At 37.1% G+C, this 25657-nt stretch overlaps 1 protein-coding gene across 1 annotated transcript in view; it reads left to right on the plus strand.

The window, feature by feature from the left end:
- PRKDC (protein kinase, DNA-activated, catalytic polypeptide) overlaps positions 1–25657 on the plus strand; it is an 83600-nt gene that overhangs the window by 34950 nt on the left and 22993 nt on the right. Inside the window, 27 exon segments of the mRNA XM_010006889.1 lie at positions 707–874; positions 1178–1305; positions 2258–2465; positions 3621–3799; positions 4874–5042; positions 5583–5648; positions 6068–6140; positions 6363–6511; positions 7658–7795; positions 7995–8114; positions 9048–9191; positions 9399–9550; positions 10111–10242; positions 10652–10763; positions 11967–12091; positions 12178–12327; positions 12741–12914; positions 13772–13870; positions 14562–14772; positions 15215–15404; positions 15776–15991; positions 17277–17389; positions 19185–19316; positions 20517–20696; positions 23924–24132; positions 24572–24710; positions 25275–25463. Coding sequence (XP_010005191.1) covers positions 707–874; positions 1178–1305; positions 2258–2465; positions 3621–3799; positions 4874–5042; positions 5583–5648; positions 6068–6140; positions 6363–6511; positions 7658–7795; positions 7995–8114; positions 9048–9191; positions 9399–9550; positions 10111–10242; positions 10652–10763; positions 11967–12091; positions 12178–12327; positions 12741–12914; positions 13772–13870; positions 14562–14772; positions 15215–15404; positions 15776–15991; positions 17277–17389; positions 19185–19316; positions 20517–20696; positions 23924–24132; positions 24572–24710; positions 25275–25463 — 4065 coding nt within the window.

Below are 25657 nucleotides of genomic sequence, written 5' to 3' on the forward strand. Positions count from 1 at the left end.
GGAAAGACTAACTGTCAGTTACAAATAGTTTTGAACTTTGAAGTGTTCATTTAAGGAGTGACAGCTAATCAAACTTTAGCAAGAGCTGGCATTTCCTACATGTCAAATTACAAAGTTCTGCCATGATTTCAATGTCCCTGTCTGAAAGTGTGAAACCAGTAGGAACAAATTAACTGCTATATGTGGCTTGGTCAGGAGAGGGAGGTAAAGTACTGCGTGCTGAAAGTGAAAGTCATAAAAGATGCTGGATCATAACATTTGGACTAGAAGATGAAAAATTTTCTGCTTATGAAACAGTTTTGCATAGTTGCTGCTCTGTCAGCCTACCTTTAGCTAGAGAGAGTTTTGTACTTGCCTACGCATTCAAAATAAAGTTAGGGATCTTACTTTAGCTGCCAGGTAGTGCATCCAATCAGTCACTTCTGTGATACTAGATGCTTGCTTAAAAGAACAGTGAGGTCTTATTCATAGTCTGTCAGCCATGCAATAATAATTAGCTTCTAATTCTCACTCAGCAGTGACCAAAGCTGGTTTCTTAATTAGTACCTGAAAGATGAGCAGGCAGAAAACATGTCTTTATCAGTATACTTGAACCATTGAATCAGTAAGCACAGCCACTGCGGATTATTTTGTGGTCCTGTTCATCCTGCTTCATAGTTAAATAATACTTTTTTTTTAGTGTGTTAACTGCATTTCTTTTCTTCAGGGACAAGCAGTGATAATTCTTCCGTTCTTTACAAATTTGACTGGAGAAAAACTTCATGAACTTAAGAATGCTCTTGATCAACTTGTAGCTTACAATTTTCCCATGAGGTCAGATGAGTTTCCCAAAGGAACCTTGAAGTACAATAACTATGTAGACTGCACTAAAAAGGTCAGTATTTTTAGTGAAGGTGTAAAGAGAAGCCTAAGGGATCTATATCTAGAAACAGTGTTTCACAGAGTCTGGAATTAAAGAGAGACCTCTTTGGTTTGGATAAGGAAATTGGTTTTATGCTCTATGTGTTGTGTCTTTGTCCAGAAGTTTAACTTACAGATACACATTAAATTGCACATATTAATACACATATCCTTCTGAGCATCAGATTCTGACCATTATTGAAAAGTAATTATACAATTAGATGTAATTTATTTGATCCAGTGTGAGTCCTCATTTATGCATTATTTCTCTTTTCAGTTTTTAGATGCATTAGAATTGTCTCAGAGTCCAATGTTGTTGCAGTTGATGACAGAAGTCCTCTGTAGGGACCACAGACATTTCATGGAGGACTTATTTCAAGCCAGCTTCAAAAGAATTTCCAGAAGGTGAGTTTGGTCTTTTGGATTTTTGCTGTGCTCCCTTCCTCTGTTATGTTGTCCTTGTAATAGTGATGGTTTACACCATGAAGTTTTACATAATGGATTTAATTCAGATTGTTCTCGTCTTAGCATTTCAAAAATATTTCTGTAGATAACACTTTCAGTGCCTGGCCAAATTTTGTAAAGCCTTCTGTAAATTAGCACGTTCTGGCAGAATTCAGTTGAAGGTAGCAATTGTGTGTGATACCTGCATTTGCTATCCCTGTATAACCACATGATAGCTTAAGTTGATAGCACTTAAACTGACAATCAATTACTTCATTTGACTCCTTTCAAAACACAACAGTATAATTATTTAATCGAATGTTTCCAGAGTGGTAAATTGTAGACACAAATATTCTCTGTCCACAGAAGAGGTCTTCACTCTCTTCCAAACCCAATGTTGCAGTTCATGATGGCCTATTAAGTAGTGACTGTTTGGGAGTGTGTAGTTTCCTGGACAAAGTAATTTATCTTATGCCCAAATACAATTTCTGAAGTTTTAGATTTTATAAAATCATTCAAAACAACAGTTCTTCTGGTAGTGGAAAACTTGATAGGCCACAGAAGGGTGTAATATCAATGAAGTCTCCTTTTATAGCCCTGTTTGCCCTCATTCTTCACATGTATCAGATAGATATTTTTTAGGTTGTTCAGCAGAAAGGAACCGAGAATACTTGCTTTTGATTTAAGCTAGAAAAGGTACACAAACAATTTACCATTTGCAGAGTAGCAAACTGAGATTTTCTTTAGAGAGCTTCTCAATAAGTGACAGTTCAGCCTGATCTTGCATGTCTTATAGGATGATAATCCAAGAGGGTATGAACGCAGACAATAAAAGTTTTAAATGCCAAGCGGGTTTGAAACATAAATAGAATCTGGTAAAGGGTTTTCATTTTGAGATTTCCATCATGTTTAGGAGCACCACTGACAAACAAGTGATACTGCTGGACACAGTTCACAAAATGTTCCAGAGTGAAGACCTTCTTTCAAATACCACCCGTCAAGCTTTTATGGATCGCTCCCTCCTCACTCTCTTGTGGCACTGCAGCTTGGATGCACTGAGAGAATTCTTTGGCAAGATTATAGTACAGGCTATGGATATACTTAACTCCAGGTTTACAAAGGTATGAACTACTTTTTTTAGGATTGGGGAAGGTCTAAAAAAATACCAGTGTTGGTGTGTACTTTTTCCTTAAATTTGAGTGTGACACTAATTGAAACCATTTGCTTTCCAGTTTTCTGTTTCTTGAAGCAGAATTTTGTGCCAAATAGATAGCTTGGTTATTAGTGAGAAAATTTTGTTTATTCCCCAAGACACTGTTGGTTAGAAGTTAGTGTATGTTTGCATATCTGCTGTGTATAAAAACTGAAGTTGGAATATTACAGAGATATATATATATATATATACACACACACATAGATAGACTTACATAGATGTATGTGTATATAGATATATAGATAAATACACATTGAGGTCTGAAGTTTTGTCAAAAGCAAAAACCTGTTCTAATTTTAAAATATAGAAGCTATATAAAATTGTAGGTTGTTATTACACTGTAAGAGAATGGTATTCCGCCCCCGTAATGAAAGTTCTTAAATTAGCTGCTTCTAGAGAAAGGAACACATCTTCTATTCATTGCAATGGTACTTCAGGAAGGGTTTAGGAGCACAGATCTTTGTTTCTCTATTTACAGCCTCCAATTTAGACTATAGTTACATGCAATAATTTTATTGTCAGTGGAGGTCTCTGCTCTTGCTGTACCTCTTCACGCCCATGGTTTTGCTGATGCAGCTGTTTAAAGGCAGCAGGACAAACAAGATGCTGAAATGATTAAAATTGAGTAGTAGTTATTAAAAACAAAGTACTAAAATCCAAGACTTTAGAGCCATCTCCAACATGTATCTGTTTCACCAAACTGAGGTGCATAAATTCATGAATAATACCCAGTATAGTGACAGGTATGTATGTTTTGTTTACAGGTGTCATGAGTATGAGCCATTATGTGGTATTCTGCTCATTTTACTCCAATATCACTATAATGATTTAAGCCAACTGGAGTTAAGACAGCTCACTTGATAGAGCACAGGTCAACATAGTTTTAGTAACTATTACACAGGAACTCAAAATCTGTCAGTGTTTTGTTATCATCAGCTCTTTCTTTGTTTTAGAAAGTAAAAATAAGCTGATGGCTTAGTCGAAACTAGAATAACTGTGGAGCTCCTTCAGCAGGGCAAGATCTGGGAAATCTCTTTCTGAGGTTTTTCTTATTTGTTTCTAGTCCAGTGAATTTACTTTTGATACACAAGTCACCAAGAAAACGGGATATTACAAGCTGCTAGAAGTGATGTATGTACGTCTTTCAAAAGAGGATGTCTACTCCAGGGACTCCAAAATTAACCAAGCTTATCGTGGCTCCGTGAGTGTAGAAGGCAATGAACTTACCAAGACACTAATAAAGTAAGACTGTTATTTCTTTTACTATTTTTTAATTTCTACCTAGGTTTTGGGCAGATACACATTTTAAGTATGCTATGTAAAACAGATGATTGATTTGTTCAAGGGTAAATATAAACTGTGAGGTAGGTTTTGATTTTAACTGGAATACACAATATTGAATTTGCATTGATGGAATGATCTCTGGCACAGACTACAATCCTGTATCAGGGTAACTTTTGCCTCTTGTTTTTGCCATTATTTTTCTATTTGTTTAGCTTGTATTTTATTTTTGTTTTTCATTATTGTTCTTCACCTTCAGTTTGTTTTCACAATTTCAGTTTCAGTATACTTACACTTCTATGTAGAGTATGATTCTGCATTGTAAGGCAGGTATTTATATGATTTATGTGAAGATGGGATGGATTTTCATTTGCATTTCATAATATAGCAGCACACCCAGTAGGGGTAGTTTGGTTTCATCACCACTGCAGAATGGGACAAAAGATTAATACTGAATATATATACTGATCAGTATTATTTTGTTTATTTAATATTCTGAAAAAATACATGATGCCTGAGTTGATGTTCATTTTTAATTTTTTTTTGTTTCAGTTTTGTTTTACAATACTGTGTCCTATCAGGAATTTAAAGGATTTCTTTGCTATGATTTTCAGATCTGTATGGGCCAAAGATCTATAAAAATTGCATCTCAATGGGTCTTCTCTGGTTAGTCTGTAGCATAGTTTAGTATGTCTGTCCACTCATCCTTTCTTGGGAAAGGACCATGAAAGAGATTTATGCATGCACTGGAACATTGCTCCATCTTATCCAAAAATGGCCTGTCATTGTATTCCTGCTGTCAAGGACTGCTGTGTAAATCCTTGGGGAAATTGGCCTTGCCATTGCTGAATGGCTTCATGTTAGCAAAATATACCTGCAGAGAACTTGAACAAGTTTGAGGTAGCTTCATGCTGACACTGCTATAACAATAAAGATCCCTTGAAATTCCGTTAATTCACTGATCTCTGGGGCCTTTCCTCTGCTTCTTAAAAAAACACCCTCTGATCATGTTTTCTTGCCTATTTGTATTTTAAGGTCGTGCTATGATGCATTTACAGAAAACATGGCAGGAGAGAGTCAGCTGTTGGAGAAGAGGAGACAGTATCACTGTGCAGCATATAATTGTGCTATTGCTGTTATCAGTTGTGTCTTCACTGAAAGTAAATTTTACCAAGGCTTTCTTTTTACAGAAAAATCAGAAAAGGTGAGAAGCTGTTGTTTCTGTTAGAAAGGTTCCAGAGCATGAGACACAAAGTGATTTTATCTGTTTGTAATAAATCCAAGAATCAAACCTGAATGACATGCTATTATATTAACAAACTACCCAGGGAAGCACTGGAAGGAGTCGTAGCTTTCTTGCATCCTTCATGCAGTTTGAATTCTGATTAAGGTTTTACCATCTCTTTAGAAATGGGTGAAGTAGTGATACATTTACCCTCTTTTCTCTCCACTCAGTAAATTTTCTAAAATATGAGAAAAAAACCTATTGTTTAAGTTTTCCAGTGCTTGGAATACACTTGAATAAGAAATAGTCTCTTTTCAGAGCACATTGTCTGTGCTGTGAATTCTTTAGTAGTTGAGTAGCAAAATTGTCCTGAAAGTATTGATCTAGAAGAGAAGACATCCCATATTTTCTGTATTTCATGTTGATGGGGGGGTTAAGAAGAAATAAAATATGTCCAGAGCAGTTGTTATTGTGTACAGAGTTATAATTTGGTATTTACAAACATGTTTTGGTTTGCAGAACTTGCTGATTTTTGAAAATTTAATAGACTTGAATCGTCAGTATACATTTCCTGTAGAAATTGAGGTGAGTGGGATTTCATATTCCTAAATGAAAAATGAGCATGGATTTAACAGTGTAGACTGAAGACCTCCTCCTAATTTCTCACATCCAGAGCAAGGAGATTCTGTAGTGAATAAAAAATGGAGTATTCCTCTGTTTTGAAATAAATACGTTTTTCTGAGAGGAATCCAGACTTGAAATGTAGAACATACCTGCAGTGCACATGACTCTAATCTAGTTTTTAGCACACTTACTCTGGTCATGAACAGCTGTAAGGGTAAGTAATTTAGCTGTTGTTCTGTAGCATTAATTATAATAATTTACTACGTGGGATTTCCAGTCATGTTAAATGGTTTTGATAATTTTTTGGCAGTTCTGTAAATAAATAACTGTAACCAAACAAAAACTGAATTAACTTTTAAACTTTATTTCTCGCTGTTTAGGTGCCTCTGGAAAGGAAGAAGCGGTACATTGCTATTAGAAAGGAGGCCAGAGATGCAGGGAATAGTGATCAGGGTATGGAAGTAATTTACGGCTATGAAAAAAATGTCTTCTTACCTTTAATGCAGTGCTTGTTGTTGTGTTGCTAATTGGCTTCTGCAGAAGCAGGAACATATAAAAGCATTCTATTTACTTCAGCTAACAGCCATTTCCCACCCACCCTCAAGTTTCAAGTGCCAATAAAGGCATGTTTCTTGTGATTACTTTGATTAATGATCCCTTCTTTTTCCTATTTAGATGAACCCAAGTATTTAGCTTCTGCGTCATACATGATGGATAGCAGTTTGAGTGAGGAAATGAGTCAGTTTGATTTTTCTACTGGAGTCCAAGGTTTTTCTTACAGCTCCCAAGATGTTACAGCTAGCAGCACTCGTTTCAGGAGAAAGGTAATTTAGTGACTTACGTGCTGTGGGGAAGAAAAGTTTTGTGCTTTCTAGCAATTACATACGTTTATTGAGGTTGAGAAAGTAAAAATTCTAGTTTCCTATACGTGTTCTACTTGACTGAGAAGGAGTTCCTCTAGGAGATGAGGTAGGGGATTTGACCTGTGTTCTGTTGGCCGTTTTTCTTCTCCCCTCTCTCCACTTTCTACAGCTGGAGAAAAGCAATGCCCTACTTCACATTTCTAAGGTTGACTAATGTGAGTGAAAGTCTAGCCTGCGTTGTAAAAAAGGTGGCTTTTGGTTTTGTGTGCACTCAGTACTTACTATCCTGTGATGGTTGTGTTTTGCTCTTAGGCAGCTGGTTTCCTCATTTCCCTCTTCTTTTGAAAGCACTTCAGCAAGACAGTTGTATCAAATGCATGGAATATATCACCAAACATTTTATTATTTTTGTATCTCCAAGGGCTTGAAGTTGTGTTTATTCTGCAGTCAAGATATGTTTCATCAACAGTAATACTGATAGGATAGATATTTGCTATAAAACAGAAAGAAAGCTTGTAAAAGTGTTACAGACGCTGAAGATTCAATCTGTCAAAATAATAGTTAGAACTATTAATGGCAAATTGTTTCTATATTTTAGCTGCAGTGAAGTCAACCAGAAATTTACTTTCTATCTGCTTTGTGTAGTACTGTTTTAATTTCCATATAAACACATTTCTTTTGTGATTTATTCTATGTAGCAAAAGGGAGAGCTGCTGTGGTTGCTAGTCAGCATGAAACAACACAGTCGTAAAACCAGGGCTTTCTGCCTGTGGAAGGTGTTAACACATGCTTTCAACTATGAAATGTAACTATTTCTGTGAGGTTCAGGTAGCTCTTCCTGCTTCCAGTAGTTGCCACACCTGTCCTGGCAGGTAGTAAAGTCAGAGTAACATGAAGTTGACATCTGTTGGCACCAAAAGTAAAAGGTGTGCACAGCTGGTACATGTACTTGGGAGGTGTCTCTCTGAACCACACATCTGTTGTGCACACTGAGCATGTAGTCAAATCTGTAAACACAGATAAGATCAGAATGACTCATGGCATAATCTTGATTTGAAAGAAAATACAGTGTTACTGTTAAGCATAGTAACACTTTTTGTTTTTCAGGAGCCCACAGAAAACATGATCTTAAATGATGTAATGGAACTGGAAATGGATGAACTCAATCAACATGAATGTATGGCTACTATGACCACTCTGATTAAACATATGCAGAGGAACCAGATCACACCCAAAGTGGAAGAGGCCAGTATTAACCAACAAGTTGGCATTTTTTTACTGATTGCACTGAGAAAAGGGGAGTCAGGATTGAATCCCTTTATTTATTAATTTTTATGGCTATATTATAATGACACCTCTATGGCTTGAGCTGGGGGCTTTTTGGCTTGGTAAGCCTCGTTGGTCCAAGAAGTGCATTTATTTTTGCTCATCCCTTAAATTTCAGGGGACAGTTCCAGTAGATCTTCCTCTTTGGATGAAATTTCTGCATGGCAAATTAGGAAACCCATCAGTATCACTAAATATTCGCCTCTTCATAGCAAAACTTATTGTTAATACTGAGGATGTGAGTATTTTTTTTAGTCATATTTTTTCTGTTAACGAGTCATACTGTAATATCAACTGTGTAACTCTTGTGAAATATTTAATTAGCTGAGACTTTTGGGGCATTCAAGTTGAGTAGTTCACCGTGATAAAAGAGAACACACACATAGCCTGGAATTCCAAATAGTGCCAGTATATTGAATACAATACACTTTTACTCCCAAATCCTGTTTCATTAAGTAGAGGTTGTCCACAACATGTGGCTTCTGTAAACTGTAAGTAATTGGTTCACTGATACTGGGCTAGAGGTATAGCTGCTTATGTTTCCTATCTTTGAAGAAGCTAATATAATTATTTTTTTTAATGGCCATATATGAGTCTTTTGGAAACCCTTAGATTTTCTAGTTGCAGAAAGATATTAAGATAGCATAATATGTCTTTGCCTGAGAAGAAATGTTTTCTAACTCTCCTTCTTGGGGAAGGCATTCTCATCCTATTTCATACAGTGATTTTAAGGTATAATGTTTCTGTCTGAAATATTCCAAATCCTAAATACAAATAGGCTGAATTTCAGAACTAACTCAAGAGGCTTTAACACTCACTTAATGCTGCTTCCTTAGTAAAGCTCTTTGAGATGAAGGGAAGATGAATGGCACTCTCTTTCAAATCCTTTAGGAACAGGTTTTCCATGTGAGAGCAGTATTATGTGGACCCTACTGAAAAAATTAATGTCATGTAAATACTTGGTTAAAGGTTTCTAAGCAGAAGTGAGGAATGTAGTTACGTATTCTTACTATTTATAGTTATTTTAACGTTTTTGGGGTTGTTGCTTCAGAGGTTGAACAAAGTGATGAAAGGTTGAGTTAGTAGTCTTGCCTGTAATAATTTTTGAACAACAGGTTATTGAACAGTTGGATAATTTGTACCTGATCACTCATTCTCCTGTTTCCCATAGGTTTTCCGACCTTATGCAAAGCAGTGGCTTGGTCCATTGCTGCAGCTTGTTGTTTCTGGGAATAATGGAGGTGAAGGGATTCATTACATGGTAGTGGAAATAGTAGCTACTATCCTTTCCTGGACAAGTGTAGCCACTCCCAAAGTAAGCAAATGTGAAATTATTATTGTTGTGACTATTTGCTAAGTAATAAGTGAGTTTGTTAATATACACTTATGATAATTTTCTAAACCAGATCACTGTCTCTTTTAGATAGTAGCTTCAAATATAGCTGATTTGCTTGCTTTCATAAAACAATACATGTCTTCAATTTCGAGTCACTATGTTTATTTTTGTTTGTATTCATTGTAGGGCAATATTAAGGATGAGATTTTAGCTAACAGATTGCTTGAGTTCTTGATGAAGAATGCCTTTCACCAAAAGAGAGGTGTATTCAGACACAATCTGGAAATCATAAAGACAGTTGTAGAGTGTTGGAAGAACTGCCTCTGCATACCTTACAGGTAAGCATTTAAATAATTACTTTCTTTTATCAAGTTTTCAAGAATATCAATGAACATTATCAAAGGAGATGAAAAAGTAAATGCAGCTGCAATAGTAAACTTTTTGTCCTGAGAGTTGACAGTAGAACTTCAGAACTGAACTCTCCAAAGATTGTAACTTAATTTGCAAAACAACAAGAGAGACAGAGAAAACATGTAGAGAGTTACAACAGCAACAATGAAAGCAGGAGTAATCTATACAAAGACTTATGTTTTATTTGAAATTTTGGGTATTATCACTGAATATTGTTGTACTCTTACTAATACTTGTGAGATCTGCTGTGCTCTTCAACTTATTGCAGAGAATTTGTGACGGCTTACAATATTTATTTAGATTTATTTTTTGTTATTAAAGACTTCTTCATTGAAGATAAATACCTACTTCTTTCTGAATATATGCTTCCTACTGGTTTTGGTGGGAGTATATATCTACATTCTTTCTGCTGGTTTTGGTGGGGTTGTATGTGTGTGTATTTTTGGGTTTTCATATATATAATGATTTCTTTGTTTTTATCCAACAGTTTAATATTTGAAAAGTTTTCTAACGGAGACCCTGATACAAAGGATAACTCAGTGGGAATTCAGCTGCTGGGAATTGTTCTTGCTAACAATTTACCTCCCTTTGACCCAAAGTGTGAAATAGATCGTGTCAGGTGAGAATTGCAGCTTTTTGGAGAAAAGAGAGCAAGTCTAACTTGTCAGCATGAAGTATGGGAGCTGGGTTGCTAGTTTATTGGAATCTTTTGTCCCATCATTCCTTTGCTGTTGTCTGTCAGATGTAATGCTTTTCTAGCTGCAGGCCATGTTTATTTTGGAAATATCTAGAGTAAGTAAGCTTTTTTTACAGTGGGTCTCAGGGTAGCAGTTTCATGGGAACTAAGAGAGCCAGTAATTGCCAAGGCAGGGGTTTGAGACACTGCAGGTAGACATCCTTGTTATGCTCTATTCAGCTCTTTTTTAAAAGCAGTCACTGTTCCCTTACACCAGACAGGTGAGTTTTTGTTTCAGTTTAAAACTGAGTTCTGGAGTAATGGCTTACAGCAATTCTACTTTTTGTGTTAGGTATTTTCAGGCTTTGATCAGCAACATGGGCTTATTAAAGTATAAAGAAGTTTATGCAGCTGCAGCAGAAGTGGTAGGACTTGCTCTTCAATACATTGCTGAGAGAGAAGATGTAAGTGAACTGTATTGTGTGTTCAACTATTCCTGTCTTAATTCTGTGTACATCTTTTATGTGACTACTTACTTAATTCAGCTCCATAAAAGGCAAGTTGGGAGGTTTTAGGCTACCTTTTGAATATCTGTATCTGAGGATGTTTAATAATGAGTATGCTTGGATCTAAAACTTAAAGGTATTATATTTAATTTTTAACCCAGTTATTTTCTAGGTAATGATTAAAGTGAATGCCAACTGTCACCAAATACAGTGCTAAAACTAGGAGATAGTGCTTCATGATCACAGAAATCAGTTTTGAGGCAGATGCTAGTTCTTCTTTACACAACAGTTAGTGACCTTCTGGAATGTGTTGCCAGAAGAGGTTCTAGAAGTGAGTTGTAGCATCAGCAGATTCAAAGATGAATTAGGCAAATTCATGCAAAGAACCCCCTCCTATGAACAGATTCTAAAAACAAGAGACAACAAGGGCCACTTTAAGATCCTTGATCTAATGATGGATGCATGTTATATTGTATGAGAGAAAAGGAGGACAAAATGCAGCTGGGCTTATGTGCTTCTCCCGTGTAGTATTCTGCTGCTGCTACTGGAGAGAAACACCAAGATGCTGGCTAGGTGGATTATTAGTCTGACCTTGTAGGCTATTCTTCTCTCCCTGTTATGTTTACTTTTTTCCTCACCTAATTGCTTTCTGGTTGCTCTTTCACAGTTCATAAAGGATATTTCATAAAGTGAATTCCTTCAGTTTTCTCATTCACAATATTCTAAGTTCCACTATAATCAGTATTTTGAGTAAATGAGCAAACCTGGTGCATATAGTTATTATTTCTTTGACATGAAGTGGAGTTTGCTGATTATTTTTCACCTTTTCAGTAAAAATGTTTGTTTATTTTTTGTACGTTCATTAATTGGAAATCTGCCATACCAAATGAGAAGCTACTTATTATTTATGTAAGCATACTAAGCAACTTGTATTTCAAAATTAAGGTCTTGGTTCCAAGCCAGTCAAAGGAAGCTCAGGAATGTATTGTTTAAGCAGACAATTATGTGTTTCAGCCAAGCATAGCTGTACAGCAGCCATGAAGCACCATAAATGTCAAGATGAGGCAGGTGAATGTTACCTAGTGAAATACACTAGAGTCAAACTGAACAGCAGCAGATCCATATGTAATTAAGGTGTCTTATTCTCTTTCTCATTTTCAGGTACATGAAGATCCAGTTTATGATTGTGTTGTAAGACAATTAAAACATCATCAGAACACCCAACAGGATAAGTTTATTCAATGCTTGAATAAAGTAGTTAAGAATTTTCCACCTTTTGCAGACAAGTATGTCATGTTTTACATAGTAATTCATTGTAGATCTAGAGAAATAACAGAAAATAATTTACTTTTCTTTGTGTGGTTATGTTAAGTTTTCTGAATGCAGTGTTCTATTTGATACCCAAACTTCATGGTGTGATGAAAACATACTGTCTGGAAGTAATAATGTGCCGGGCGGAAGAAATACCTGATCTCCACTTGCAGTTAAAGAGTAAAGACTTTATCCAGATCATGAATCACAGGTGGGTGGTAATGTAACTACAAATGTGTATCCGTAGTTTAAACATCTTGGTAACGTTTTCCATGCTGGCCATGATATTTTTGCATTCAGAAGGATTTGTAATTCATGTTCACTTTTTGGTCACTGCTGTCCTAATACGAGCTGATTGGATCTGGGAGTTGAGCATTAAGATGGTTAGCTGACTGTGAAAAACAAACAAAAACCCCTAAATAGTGGTAAAGTGGAACACCACTGGGATGTGAATTTCTGTAGTATGTATTGGTTTAGATATGTTCTTATATTGACCTTAAAAGTATTTACCTTATGGCCTTTATTCAAGACCAAATACAACTGCTAAAACCTAAACTGATTCTGTGTGTAGCAGTGAAGAGAAAAGCAACAAAACGTTGTTGGGTTTTTTTTCTCTCTTTTTAGGGATGATGAAAGGCAAAGGGTTTGTTTGGATATAGTCTACAAGATACTGTCTAAACTAAAACCAGTGGAGCTTAAAGAACTTCTCTCTGGAGTGTCAGGGTTCATTTCTCACCCTTCTGTAATATGTCGGCAGCGCATGTATGATATTCTGATGTGGATTTATGATAATTACAGGTGCGTATTCACTGCAGATGTTGTCTTTCAGAGGTTTGTCTCAGGTAGAGTGAAAGTGCTTGTGACACTGTCTTTGAACTTCATGTCCCTCAGTGTGGGATTTTCCCAGTTCTCAGAAGAATGGAGCTGCTCTGGCCTTTGGTGAAAATTTATCATTTCCATGAAGGGACAAAGATTTAGACCTGAACTGTAGCCCAGAACTGGGATGTTTCAACACCACAGCATGATGGTGTGAGATGTTTTAGTTCTGGTGCTCCCCCTTTTTTTCTTTTTGCCAGAATTTTTAACTAGTAAGGATTGTACACAGGAAAAATTTGCTTGTGGGTGGGAAGTGTATTAAGGCAATTCGGCATGATCTGGATCTGTAGTATAAAGATGTTCTTTCTGTTTGACCCCTTATAGTAGGGAACAAGTATGTACTCAGTTGGAAAAGAAGTTGCTGTTGAATCATCTAATGTAGCTGGGTTCTATTATCTGCTTTTTTCCAAGATAACTGTTTGAATGGATAAATATTTTTAAGAAAAAGTACAGGCAATTTTTACTTTTTTTTTTGAAAAAGCTAATTCTCTGCCTTTTGCTCAATTTTAACCTTGCAAACTCAGAATTACTTCTTTGGCTTTTATAATAAATACCTGGCATGCATTATTTAGCTTTGTAATTTTTGCTTTTCTAAATAGTGCAGAGACATTTTTGGCAATTAAGACCTCATATTATGAAAAAAAAATGCAATGTTGTCATGCCAACTTGAGATGTTATGAGAAGGGCATATTCTTCCTTTTCTCCCATCATCCTCATCTTCTTATTTTACTATGGACTGTTTGAGAAAAGTCATAGAGGCATTTTTCTCCTAACATCAGTGATGCAGAAAGCCAAGCAGATGGTGATTCTCAGCAGATACTCAAACTGGCAAAAGAAATCCTGCTTCAAGGACTGATTGATGAGAACGCCGAGCTGCAGTGAGTAAACAGTGTTGTGATGACTGGCTGGAGTAAAGAATCCCTGAATTGCTCTGTTTATCACCACAGAGCTGATCCTTTGAGGTTTTTAAAGTATTTTAATATCAGAGAGTAACAACGACATACCAGTATTTCATTTTCTTCTAATAAGTGAATTTACAATTAATTAGAAATTAACTTCTTAAATTAATAGTTAATTGTTCCGTAGTATTACTCCAAATTTAAGTGAAGCACAGAGCTTTTGAACAAATCTCTTGAGTCATAAAGAAGTGGGTTCAGTATAATAGACCTAATTTTACCTTCATGTTCTGGATTTTTTTTAACAACAAGGTGGCCTTCACTATACCCAGATGCACAAAAATCTATTTGATTTTGGAGGCTGTTGGATTTTTATAATTTTTTGAGAAGCAGAAGATAGAACAGGAGATGTCTGTGCTTATCCATCCCTAGCACTTCTCAATAGGAATGTTTTATTCAGACTAAACCTTTAATACCAGTTGAATGACATAGGGCGTGGTAGATAAATGAGGAATTTGATATAATTTAATGGCAGATCCATAGCATTAAAGGGTTAGTTGAAGGTGTTGTAATCTTATTTTGTGTTGTTTTGTTTTTTTTTAAATTGACTTTTTTGATAGTGTGATTTCTGTTTGCAGATAACCAGGAATAACTTAGTTCTTTGCCTTTACAGATTGATTGTTAGGAATTTTTGGAGTGATGAGACAAGGTTACCTGCAAATATTCTTGACCGCATGCTGGCATTGTTAAATTCTCTGTACTCCACCAAGATTGAAACACAGTACTTGAGTCTAATCACAAATTTTCTGCTTGAAATGACTAGCAAGAGCCCAGATTATTCCAGAAAAATATTTGAGCATCCACTCTCTGAATGCAAATTTCAGGTAAATTGTAATGTGTTATCCTGTGTGCAAGCGTTTGACAAATTCCCATTCCTTCATGTAGTTACCTCTTGGAGAAGAGTGGCATAGTTAAGGAGATTTTTGGAAGTGTGTTTTTTATGCTACAGTTAACAGCTGCAACAGTCACAGGTTATGCACAATGTCAGAAGCTTGATGATTTTGTTGAGGCAATAATTTTGCTTTCTTTTCAGAAAAGAAAGAGTTAATTAAAGCAATCATAAATACCAAGTATAGCTGATGTGTACAGTAATTAAGTACTTAAAAAAGAGGGTAGTAGGGAGAAGCACCATAAGGTGCAAAAAAAATTGTGAAGAAGCAGGAATAACCATTTAAATTCTGTACTTCCATTTCTGCTATCCTATCTTTAGGAAGGCAAAACGCCTCCATCCTTACTGTTCTTATTAAAATCTTTTTGTGCTCCTAGGACTTTGTAATTGATTCCAGCTGGCGTTACCGAAGTACCGTGCTCACACCTCTGTTTGTGGAGACTCAAGCTTCTCAGAGTATCCACAGGAATTTATCACAGGAAAGATCCCTTTCTGCTTCTGGGTCAGTGGGTGGTCGAGTGCGGGCTACCCAAGGGCAGTATGAATTTACGCCTACACAGCATGTTGGTAAGTCCTGACAGTGTCTTCTGAAATGTTCTTGTCAGCTATAGGAATGACATCATTCTCTTCATTCCTGTTGCTTATGAAGTTTTAATATAAAAGTGCAAATGCATTTTATTTTTTTTGTTTTCAAGGACCTTTTATTTTTGTGTGTTATGAGAAAAAAAAATACACTTACTTTTTTGTTAGTCTCATATATATTTTTATGTTCTGTCTGATGTAAAAGAAGTTTGTTCCTTGCCTAACAGCTTGAAATGTGTTCTGCCCATAAATTATATTTTTAGGGTAGGAAAATTACCTGTTTCATAGATGTTTTCACCTCCTTTGTATTTGGAGGTTTAATAATATTGTCTTATTAATAATTTTTTTTTTTACAGGTGGCAGAAGTTCTTTTAATTGGCTAACTGGAAGCAGCATTGACACATTGACAGAGTATACAGTTCCTTCATCCTCTGAATCCTTGTCTTCATCCATGCTGTTAGTTAGCAAACGGAGTGAAAAATTGAAACAAGCAACCTTTAAACCAGTGGGGCCTGATTTTGGGAAAAAAAGGCTGGGTTTGCCTGGAGATGAGGTGGACAGCAGAACTAAAGGTCTGAAAGCCTTATGTTGCAATTTATGTATAAATATTGTGGGGTTTATAGACCATCTTTTTCAGTCATTTGGCTGGCAGTCTGTGATCTTTGAGATATTCTAATTGAGGTTCCACTTGAGAGATTTTGTTTCCAGGAATATGTGGTGATACATAATGTGTGGCAAAAAGCTAGAATTGTGCTAGGAATTGCAAAACTACATGTTGCTAGACCAAAGAACTGGGTGGATGGGAAAACAGCTGGTGTGATCTTCACATTTCTACCTGTTGCTAAGACAACTATAGCATGAATGTCAGACAGTTCTGTCCCTCCTGTTTTAACTGCTTATCTCTTTAAAGAAGAGATCTTTTAAAACATATTCTTTCCAATCCATTTCAGCTGTGCCAACATGATTTGCCACAGATTGCAATCTGGCACTAGAGCTACCTGCAGTTTTATGAGAATACTCCTTCATCTACCCAGTCAATAACAGGAAAAATTCATTACTGTTCTACAATGGCTTAGGCTCCTTCTCCACTCTTCATCCCCTTTTCACCCTTGCCTACCTTGTCATTGAAATTTTGACCAAAAGGGTGAGAGTAGGAGTTCAGGCAGAGAGCTATAAAGATTGATATTTTCAATACCTGAGAGGTGTTCCAGGTTGTTTTTCAATGCACCATGCTGAACTAGAGGGTTCAGTCTACGTTCCAGTCAGTCCCTGGTCTTCTACCAGGAAATCACCAGTTAGGGTGGTATATGCTTTTGTTTTCTCACTCTTCTTTCCTAGGAATGGACTGAAGTGAAGGGTCTGTAAAATCGCCTTTCTCCATGACTGTCCTGAGCAGGAGTTGATCCAGTGACAGTTCTGTAACAGTAACTTGAAAAATATAGTGTTGTATTATTACCTAATCTTTGAATATATTAAGCACCTCTTTTATGTAGGGATGTATATACTCTGTGGAACATGGTGCAAATGCCATATGTGCCTTAGAGGGCTTAAAATAAATGTCATGTGGGGCAAATTTGCTCATGACTTGTAGTGCCTTTCCCAGTACAATAATTTTGACCCTTACAGCTCATCCATATGCCTGAAGTTTTTATATAAATATTTGTTACCTCTTCTCCTAAGAAACAACTTAATTTGTTTAAATGTGCTATCTTTTTGAAAGTTGGATGTGAAACGTAGGAGACTAGCTGGTAAGCTAGTAAAACAGAGATGATGTTTGTTATTATATGATGCTCTTGCCTTAAATCTGAAGTTTGCTTGAGAAAGGAAAAGCTGTGGACATGATTGTGTGTTCCCTAGGAATAGAAGAACGAGCAGAAATTCTAAGACTGCGGAGACGTTTCTTGAAGGACCAGGAGAAAGTCAGTCTAATTTATGCTAGAAAAGGTGTGGCTGAACAGAAAAGAGAAAAGGTTTGTCAATCCACATAAAACTCCACATAAAACTTTGTTCCAGTGCCATTTACAGTCTTGGTACTTCACCTCTAGAAGTAACTTTGTGAAGAAAGGGTAGGTGTGAGAAAGGGTAGGTTGCTACTTTAAGAACTTTAGAAGGTTTTGTTTGGAAATCATGCTGTTTATGTTCTTAAAGCTAAATTATGTTACTTGGCATGAGTGAGGAAAGAGCTGGATGATAACACTTCCAGTCTGCCACTTAATGTTCGTGAAGTAATTTTATGTGATGGAATCCCTAACGGCTTGTAGGAAGCTCTTTATGGTCGTCATCCTGGAAACCAGGAGCCTTGAAGCTACAGTACTCTGCAGAAATAGTTGAACATCATCCAGTGTCTGAAGGTGAACTCAAAATGTGGAACAGCTGATGACAACCAGAACTGTTGTGTACTGTTAACCTGAAGGAATGTCACAAATAGTAATTTGCTGAGTGTTTATCAAGGCCTGAAACATAGTCCGATATGGGTTTCCTGGTTGTGTTACGTACTTACAATATGTTGAAGTATTTTTAAGCTCTTTAACACTTTTTCAGAGGTTCACATTACTAAAAATGACATTCGTTATCATCCAAAAATGGTAACAGGCCAAGAACAAAGGCATTCAGGAATGAGAACTACCAGTCTGAAATGCTCTTAAAATTCTTTGCAGCTGCAGACAGCTGTGTAAACAAAAATTATGTCTGGAAGAACCACACAACCACCTATTTTAGCCAATTTATAATTACTTGCAGACTGAAGCTACCATTTTATCACGCCTTGCTAGAGAAAACCTGTAAATACATACTGTATGACATTCCAAAATACAACCAACAACAAACCCTGTGATATTCCACCATAAAAGACCAGAGGAGACTATGAATGCTGTCAGGTTCCCTGAAATGTTTCAAGAGATTTATTGCACTTATGGAACTCAGTGGCTTGTGTTAATACCATACCTGATGGGGCAAAACAGGAAAAAGTAGTTCCTGAGCAAGAAAGTATTTGGAAATAGCTTTAGCAGAGTCCTAATTCAAGGCCAGGTTGGCTGGGGCTCTGAGCAACCTAATCTATTGGCAGATGTCTGTCTCACTAATGTAAAGGGGTTGGATCAAGATGATCTTTAAGGTTCCTTCCAACCCAAACCATTCTATGATGCTATGATGAGTTTAATTTCTCCCAGCATATTTCCTGAAAATTTTTTGAAAGTCATACCTTTGAAGTTGTGTACAAGAAACACAGGCTCAAATAGCAAGATTACAAAGGGTTTACAGTGAAGAAAATAAATCTTCAAGCTTTCTTGTGTTTCCCTCTTCCATTCTGCCTGTGTTTATATCCAGTCATAGTCTGCTGGTTTAGCTGGTAATGGCAGTAGTTAAAACTACAGTCTCAGCCTCTAAACATACTGCTGATTTCTCTAGAGCATATCAGTGCTATGAAAAAGAAGAAAGCTAGAGGGAGAGATGGGTTTTGTCTTTATCTGGTAGTAGCTCTTTTTCAGTTTAAATGTATTCCTTTAAGCCTAAGCAAAAGGCAGAGCAGCTATTTAACAAGTACAATTTACAAGAGTTTTATTACGATTTGGTTTAAGTTTTACTGGGAATCAGTTCTACAAGGTTCATCTTCCTTCCTTCCCCACCCCACTGTGTGAAATAAAACACACTAACTCAGCAACCTCATTTTACTTAGCACCTGAAAACCACCATATAATGGACTACTGTGGCTCAGCTGGCAGGCAGTAATGAGTATTTTTAACATGAACATTGTTTTTAACATTTCAGGAGATGAAAGCTGAGCTGAAGATGAAGTATGATGCCCAGATTACCCTATACAGAAGTTACAGAGTGGGAGACCTTCCTGACATCCAGATTGAATACCGCAGTCTCATTGCCCCTCTGCAGGGCCTTGCCCAGGTCTGTCTGCTTTTCAGAGGTCATCAGTGAAGTTTTCTCTTCTTGTAGAGAAAATTATGTGTAGCTGGGCAACTGCTTTCAAAATTGATTTGTTGTTTTGTAGTCAGCCACTGTGGCATGAATTTAAAGAGTTTGTTTTAAGGGAGTATTTCTCTTAACCCTGGGCTGGTGCAGTGGTGAGAGAAGATGCCTTGTACCTTGCTTCACCTAAGCGGTTGAGTTGAATACTGAGAACCTGAGACATCAGCTTTTGTCCATTGCCTCAGAGTTTCTCTTCTTGAGACACAGATTGTGATGGTCTTCACAGACGTTGTTGCAAAGGACATCTCCCTGTACAGTAATGAAACAGCCAATTTTATTCATTTATATGCTTGTAGTGGAGTTGTAAAAATACAGGTGAAGCTACTGTGTATAATATTGGAGTCAGACTACTCAGTAAAGCTGATGCAATATTCCTTTTCTTACCTAATAGTGTTAGAAACTGAAGGCTTAGCCTATCCCATTTTACAGTGTTTGAGAAGTCATAGTATTCCTAATTACCTCTGTATTTAATTTCTTTTGATGGTCTCTTATCTCTGTGTAGAGGGAAGAAGCAGCACAATCATGCATTATCTGAACAGCATTAGATCAAGAGTTAAAGTAAACTCCAGTCCCATGATGGACCAGGATGCATAGGATTATCTTACACATACCAATGTGTTTCTGGGATGAAAAACTGGAGCTGTCTGTCCAGACAGTCTGTTTCTCTATGTTGGCTCCTGCAATGTTAGGTGTGGGTCTCCTCACACATTGGTGTCTTCTTCTGTTTCTTCTTGGGAGTTGGACTTGATGATCTTTTGAGGTCCCTTCCAAGCCCTAAGATTCTGTGATTCCTGAAACCCTCTTCACTGACAGTGGTGTCTGGTTCCTGTAGTGGAAATTGTGAATATGTGAAAGTTGAAAATACCATCACCTGCACCAAGACACTAGCCTGAAACCTACATTGTCTTGGAATTTCTTTATGCAGAATACTTAAAATGGGATTTGAATGGAATTCCCAGCATAGGTGTGATGCACACCAGACTAATTATTCCACTCCCAAAGAATGTCCACATAAGGCTAAGGTCCTGGGTGGGTCATATCTCTTAAGTTTATTTAATAATTTAATGTGTCATAGCAAAAATTGATGGCCTAATTACTTTTGTTGTATGTAATTTACAGAAAGATCCAACATTTGCCAAGCAGCTTTTCAGCAGTTTGTTTGGTGGAATTTTTCATGAGGTAGAAAAATCTAAAACTCCTTCTGAGAAAGAAGTCATCATCCAGAAGCTGCTGAGCTACTTCAATAATTTCCTCAGTATGAGCCTCTCTTACTTCCCACCATTCATTGCATGCATCCAGGTAAATCCTGCTATAAGACATGAAAGTAACTGAATAAATAATGTCTTTGAGTGTGTGATGAACCCAGTGGAAGTGAAGGTTAAATACTGTTACTGAAATTTAGACAGAGACAGAAAGAGAATTTTTAACCAAATGGATGTTTCAAGTGACTCATGTTAAGGTGAACAAGGTAATTTATGCCTCTGAACTGATTTTTCAGGGTTTCCTACAATATCTGTTCTGTAGAGCTTGACTCGGCTTTTAACGTTTTAATTGCATCAGTGACAAGAAGAGACTTGATTTTAAATTAGGGCAGCAAGGACAATTGAAAAGGTTACGTGGGTGTTGTATGCTTATCTTCTTCCTGTTTCTGGGAAGTGCTTACTGAGGAATCCTTTGATGTCTTGAGAATATCAGTAGCTGTCAGACTGTTTGCTGTTAGCAGTTCTTGTATATTTTTTCAAATTAATCCCCTGAAGTGGTTGTCTGGGGACTTACAGTGATGAGGAAAGATTCCCTTCCTCCAAAGGCTGAGTGGGTGCACCACAGCTGTTTCACTGGAAAGGAAACAAGATCTTCTGCTGTAAGAACATGCTGACCTGAAATAGGTTGACAACTTCATCTTATACCCCAATTTTCAGGGAGATAAACAAAACTTGTCCAAGCACCTGTTACATACTCATTGTCACTGTCTTTAATGTTTCTTGTCAACTGTGTTGATCTCAATGTTGCCTTTGATGTAGCTCTCAGCATAATCTTTTTTTGAGTGGCAGGTAATGGTTTGTTCTCTTGTGCCAATTTAAATACTCTGTGACAGTAGATGTCACTCATAATACAGGAGAAATGTCTAGTTTGGACTAGTTTTTTAAGCAGTGACAAACTTTGCTTCTTAGTACTTGTATTTACACATCTGAAAAAATGTAATTTCTTGTTTACTTTTTTTCTGTGCAGCTGCATAAAAGGTCAAATCCTATGGGGATTTTTCTGGGAGATCTTGGTATTTTTTGAGCCAGCATCTCACAATAGCTGTCTGTTAATATTCCCTCATGACATTGGATTTGTTGGTTCTCTGTCTCAATGCTATGATTCGTGTTGACCCTATTCATAACACTGTTGAGTTAGACTGCTTTTTGTCTGAATAGATGTAAAATGAAGATGCAAAAGATAGTTAAGCTAAGATTAGTTGAAAATACAGACTTTGTATGCCATGCCCATTCAATATCAAAAGAACAGCAGCAGGAAGGCAAGCCTCAGCCTGTGTGTTTGAGCACCCTATGTACCAGTGAGAGGAAGTCCCTTCCCAGCAGGGAACAGAGTTCATATTGGTCAGGAGAGATAGCTGGGAGAGGGAGGGCAAGAGCACACAGTGTCATTTGACTCACAAAGGCTTGGCTGTTTGGGAAATACAGCTTCCTACTTTGCTGCCATTTCCTTCTGGTTGTTTGAGTTCTTAGTCTTCTGCAGATTCAAGTCCCTTTGGGAGAGTAACTTGGTGATAAAAAGATATGGTTTCATCCACAGGTATAATCTTAAAATTGACTGTGAGGCTCTGAGATAGGCTTTCAAGATAGATTAGAAACTAACTGAAATACTAAGAAAGAAGTTAACACCATGACAAAAGTTTGCATAGACTCCACAGAGATACTTGGCCTCTGAAGAACATATAATTGCCTGATAAATATTTAGCTGTCAGACCAGCTTGGATGCCAATCATCCTGATCTTTGAACATGTGGTGCAAGGTAAGCCAGGATGCATTGCATACAGTGCAAGGAACGTTAGCTCTGCTTTCAGAAGGTAAGTGATGAAAATAGTCACCAAAATGCACTAAATAGAAAGATACTTCCTCTGTTGTGGGACGATGTCTGTAAATTATGAATTTGGGAACATATTCATTTCTCTGGATGTACTGTTATATTTGCACAGTTCTACTTTTTCCTAGGTATGTCTGGCTTTTGATCTTACCTTAGCACAGCTATTCTTAAGGTGTTTTGATTGTGCAGTTGGCACTGAGTCCCTTCCATAATCTCCAAACATTTGCAGTCAAGGAATGTGTGCCTGCACGTAAGACTGTCTGGGACACGTGCAACTTTGATTGAAGCTGCTAGTTGAACTTGCCTGGATAGCAGGAGAAGCACGTGCTAACCCCTCGCAGGGATCCATCTGCTCTGTAACTTCAGGAAGCTACAAGAAGTTGTTCTTTTTCTCTTTTTTTTGTTGAATACAAACTAATTGGTGTGAGAGTCTCAACTATACAAATTGTGTTATGAGTTTGCTTATGCCAGATGCCTATTCTGCAGTTTTTGTGGTGGTTGTCATTGATCAAAGAAGCGTGGCTTGGTTGTTCTCACAGTCTCCTGTTGTGATTTCCAAATAGTGATTTTTTAATTTATTTTTTTTTCATTTAGTATTCTTGGGCATACTGTGTTGCAAGAATCAAACTTCAGTTCTTGTCCTAAAATTCATTCTTGTAATGAAAGTTATAGTACTCCTTTTCCATGTTGTGGATTTTTTTTTTTTCTTTCTGTTTGGTTAAGATACTATTGCAACTTTCCTTTAGGTTCTTAATTAAAAAAACCAAACAAACTCTGGCTTTAATAAACTTGTCCAGTACTTTCTGGATATATTCACCTGTATTTGGGATAGTTGATTTAAGTATTTAAAAACAACAATTCAGGTAAACAACAATGTTTATCCCTTAAAAAGAGGTTATTCTGTAGTTGGGCCAATGTTAAATAGGATAAAGACCTGCTAGAAATACTGTTGTGTCATTACACAAGGCAGGACTAGATGAGTATAGCATTAGGTGAGTCTAACAGGAAGCTGTGGTATGCTAAGCCTGGCTTAAGTGTGGGATGGAAACTCTGAAGCTCAGAGAAGGCATTGTGGTTAATTGTGCCTTTGGTTTATGGCAGGAGGGCACCACTCAATAGGTTAAGTGGAAGGCAGCTGTTCTGTCGTGGGCATCCTGCTGCCAAGAAACAGAAGGGAAGGTTGAGGCTGTGAATGTGTCCTCCTACCTCTTCCCCCCTTCCCATGTGTTTCTGTCAAGAGACAGGCTGTTCTCCACTGTTCTCTGTCTAAAGAACAGCAGCACAGAAGGAAAGCATTCCAGCTTTCCCAGAGGTGGGAGCTTCTGGAGATTTGTTGGCTTATTTCCAAAGCTTGCACTGTAAAAAATAAAAAAGGGGATACCAAGCAGATGATCTGTGAAGGTAACGATCAACTAACAGTTTGTGTTATTTTATAGGAAATGAGCTACTGGCACAGAGAGCTACTAGAACTGGATTCAGCTAACGTGAGCACGAGCTGCCTTGCAAGTTTACAGCAACCAGTGGGCATCCTTCTTCTGGAGCATGCCCTGATGGCTCTGTGTCCTGCGGAGGAGCCCCCATCCAAGCGGATGTGCGGGAGAACAGAGCTTCCCCCAGATGTGATCAGATGGATTGAACTTGCCAAGTAAAGTCTTGTTTGAGACTATTTGCTCCCATTTTAGGTTTGCCTTTTAAAGAACTCCCCCCTTATGACTTATGGGATTTCTTTTTTTGGTCTTCTTTTAGTATTATATATGCTGTTAATATTTTGTCAGTTAATTACTGTTTTTCACTCAGAGCAGTTATAGTTAACAGCTGTACACCCTGATGGTGCTATTAAACTGCTTAAAACCATCTTGTTCATAGCTTTTCAATGGCAGCAGTTTCCACAGCTCAGGCATTACAAGATGAAGCTTATCTAAATATATGTTTCTGATCTTATATGAGAAATACATTTTATTTTTTTTATTATTACAAGCCAGTAGTATTACTGCCTATTGAATTATTTTTTTTAAATACCTTACGTTTGCAATGATATACCCATGTTCAACTAGCCAAAATAGTTCCCTTTTCAATTTTTCTAGGCTCTACCGGTCTCTTGGAGATTATGATGTCCTTCGGGGCATTTTCAGTGGTAAGATTGGGACTAAAGAAATTACACAGAAAGCATTGTTGGCAGAAGCAAGGAGTGATTATGCTGAAGCAGCTAAATGCTATGATGAGGTAAAATGACAACAAGATGATTTTTTGTTTGTTTCATGACTCTGTCATGGCTTAAAACTAATAAACCAAGATTGAACATTTTGAGAAAAAACATTGTTTAAAATGTCCTTGTGTTTTGTTTAATGGTTCAGTCTGTAAAGGCATGGGAACAGATAAGCAGTCACAACAGAGCAGTAAGTGTGATACTTCTTACTGATCACAGATGTGATTACCTAGGCAGACAAGTGAAGCACCATGGGCATAGTCCCACCTCAGGAGAGCAAACTGCATGTTTTCATGGCAAAGAAGATGTGAGTTAAAGTGAGTGAAAATGCAGGAGCTCTTTGACCTTCTTTTGAACTCTTCGCTCCTTAAAAATACAGGTTTGCTACAGGTGGCTACCTGAAATGAATTTATGTATAAATCCTGACAAGCCTGAGTTTTCTGTGTTTAAGGTTGCTGTGACATTCTGGTAAATTAATAGATACTTTAGTGATATTATTCTTAAATTCTCAATGACTTAGAATTGAAACTAGTGTCAGATTCCAGCTGAGAACCTTCCTCCTTCTCAAATCCATTCCCTAGGCCCTATCTAAAGAAGACTGGCAAGATGGAGAGCCAACAGAAGCAGAGAAGGACTTTTGGGAACTTGCATCTCTGGAATGCTATGACCATCTCACAGAGTGGAAGTCACTGGAGTATTGTGCTACTGTTAACATTGATAGTGGAAAGCCTCCAGACTTAAGCAAAACGTGGAATGATCCATTTTTTCAGGTTTTTAGAAATCACTTCATTGATACTGCATTTTTTTTATATCTGCAAGGATGTCCTACAGTAATGTGGTTGTGGGTGGAAGTGAACTGTATTATTTGGGTTATTTATATTAAGAAAATTAGCAGAGAGTCTGATAAATAATTGAAGAAATTCCTTCCGCTGTTTTTAGGTTGTTTAATCTTTGCCTTCTGTAA

The sequence above is a fragment of the Chaetura pelagica genome, unplaced genomic scaffold (assembly GCF_000747805.2).
Source record: "Chaetura pelagica isolate M959 unplaced genomic scaffold, ChaPel_1.0 scaffold109, whole genome shotgun sequence".
NCBI lineage: Eukaryota > Metazoa > Chordata > Aves > Apodiformes > Apodidae > Chaetura > Chaetura pelagica.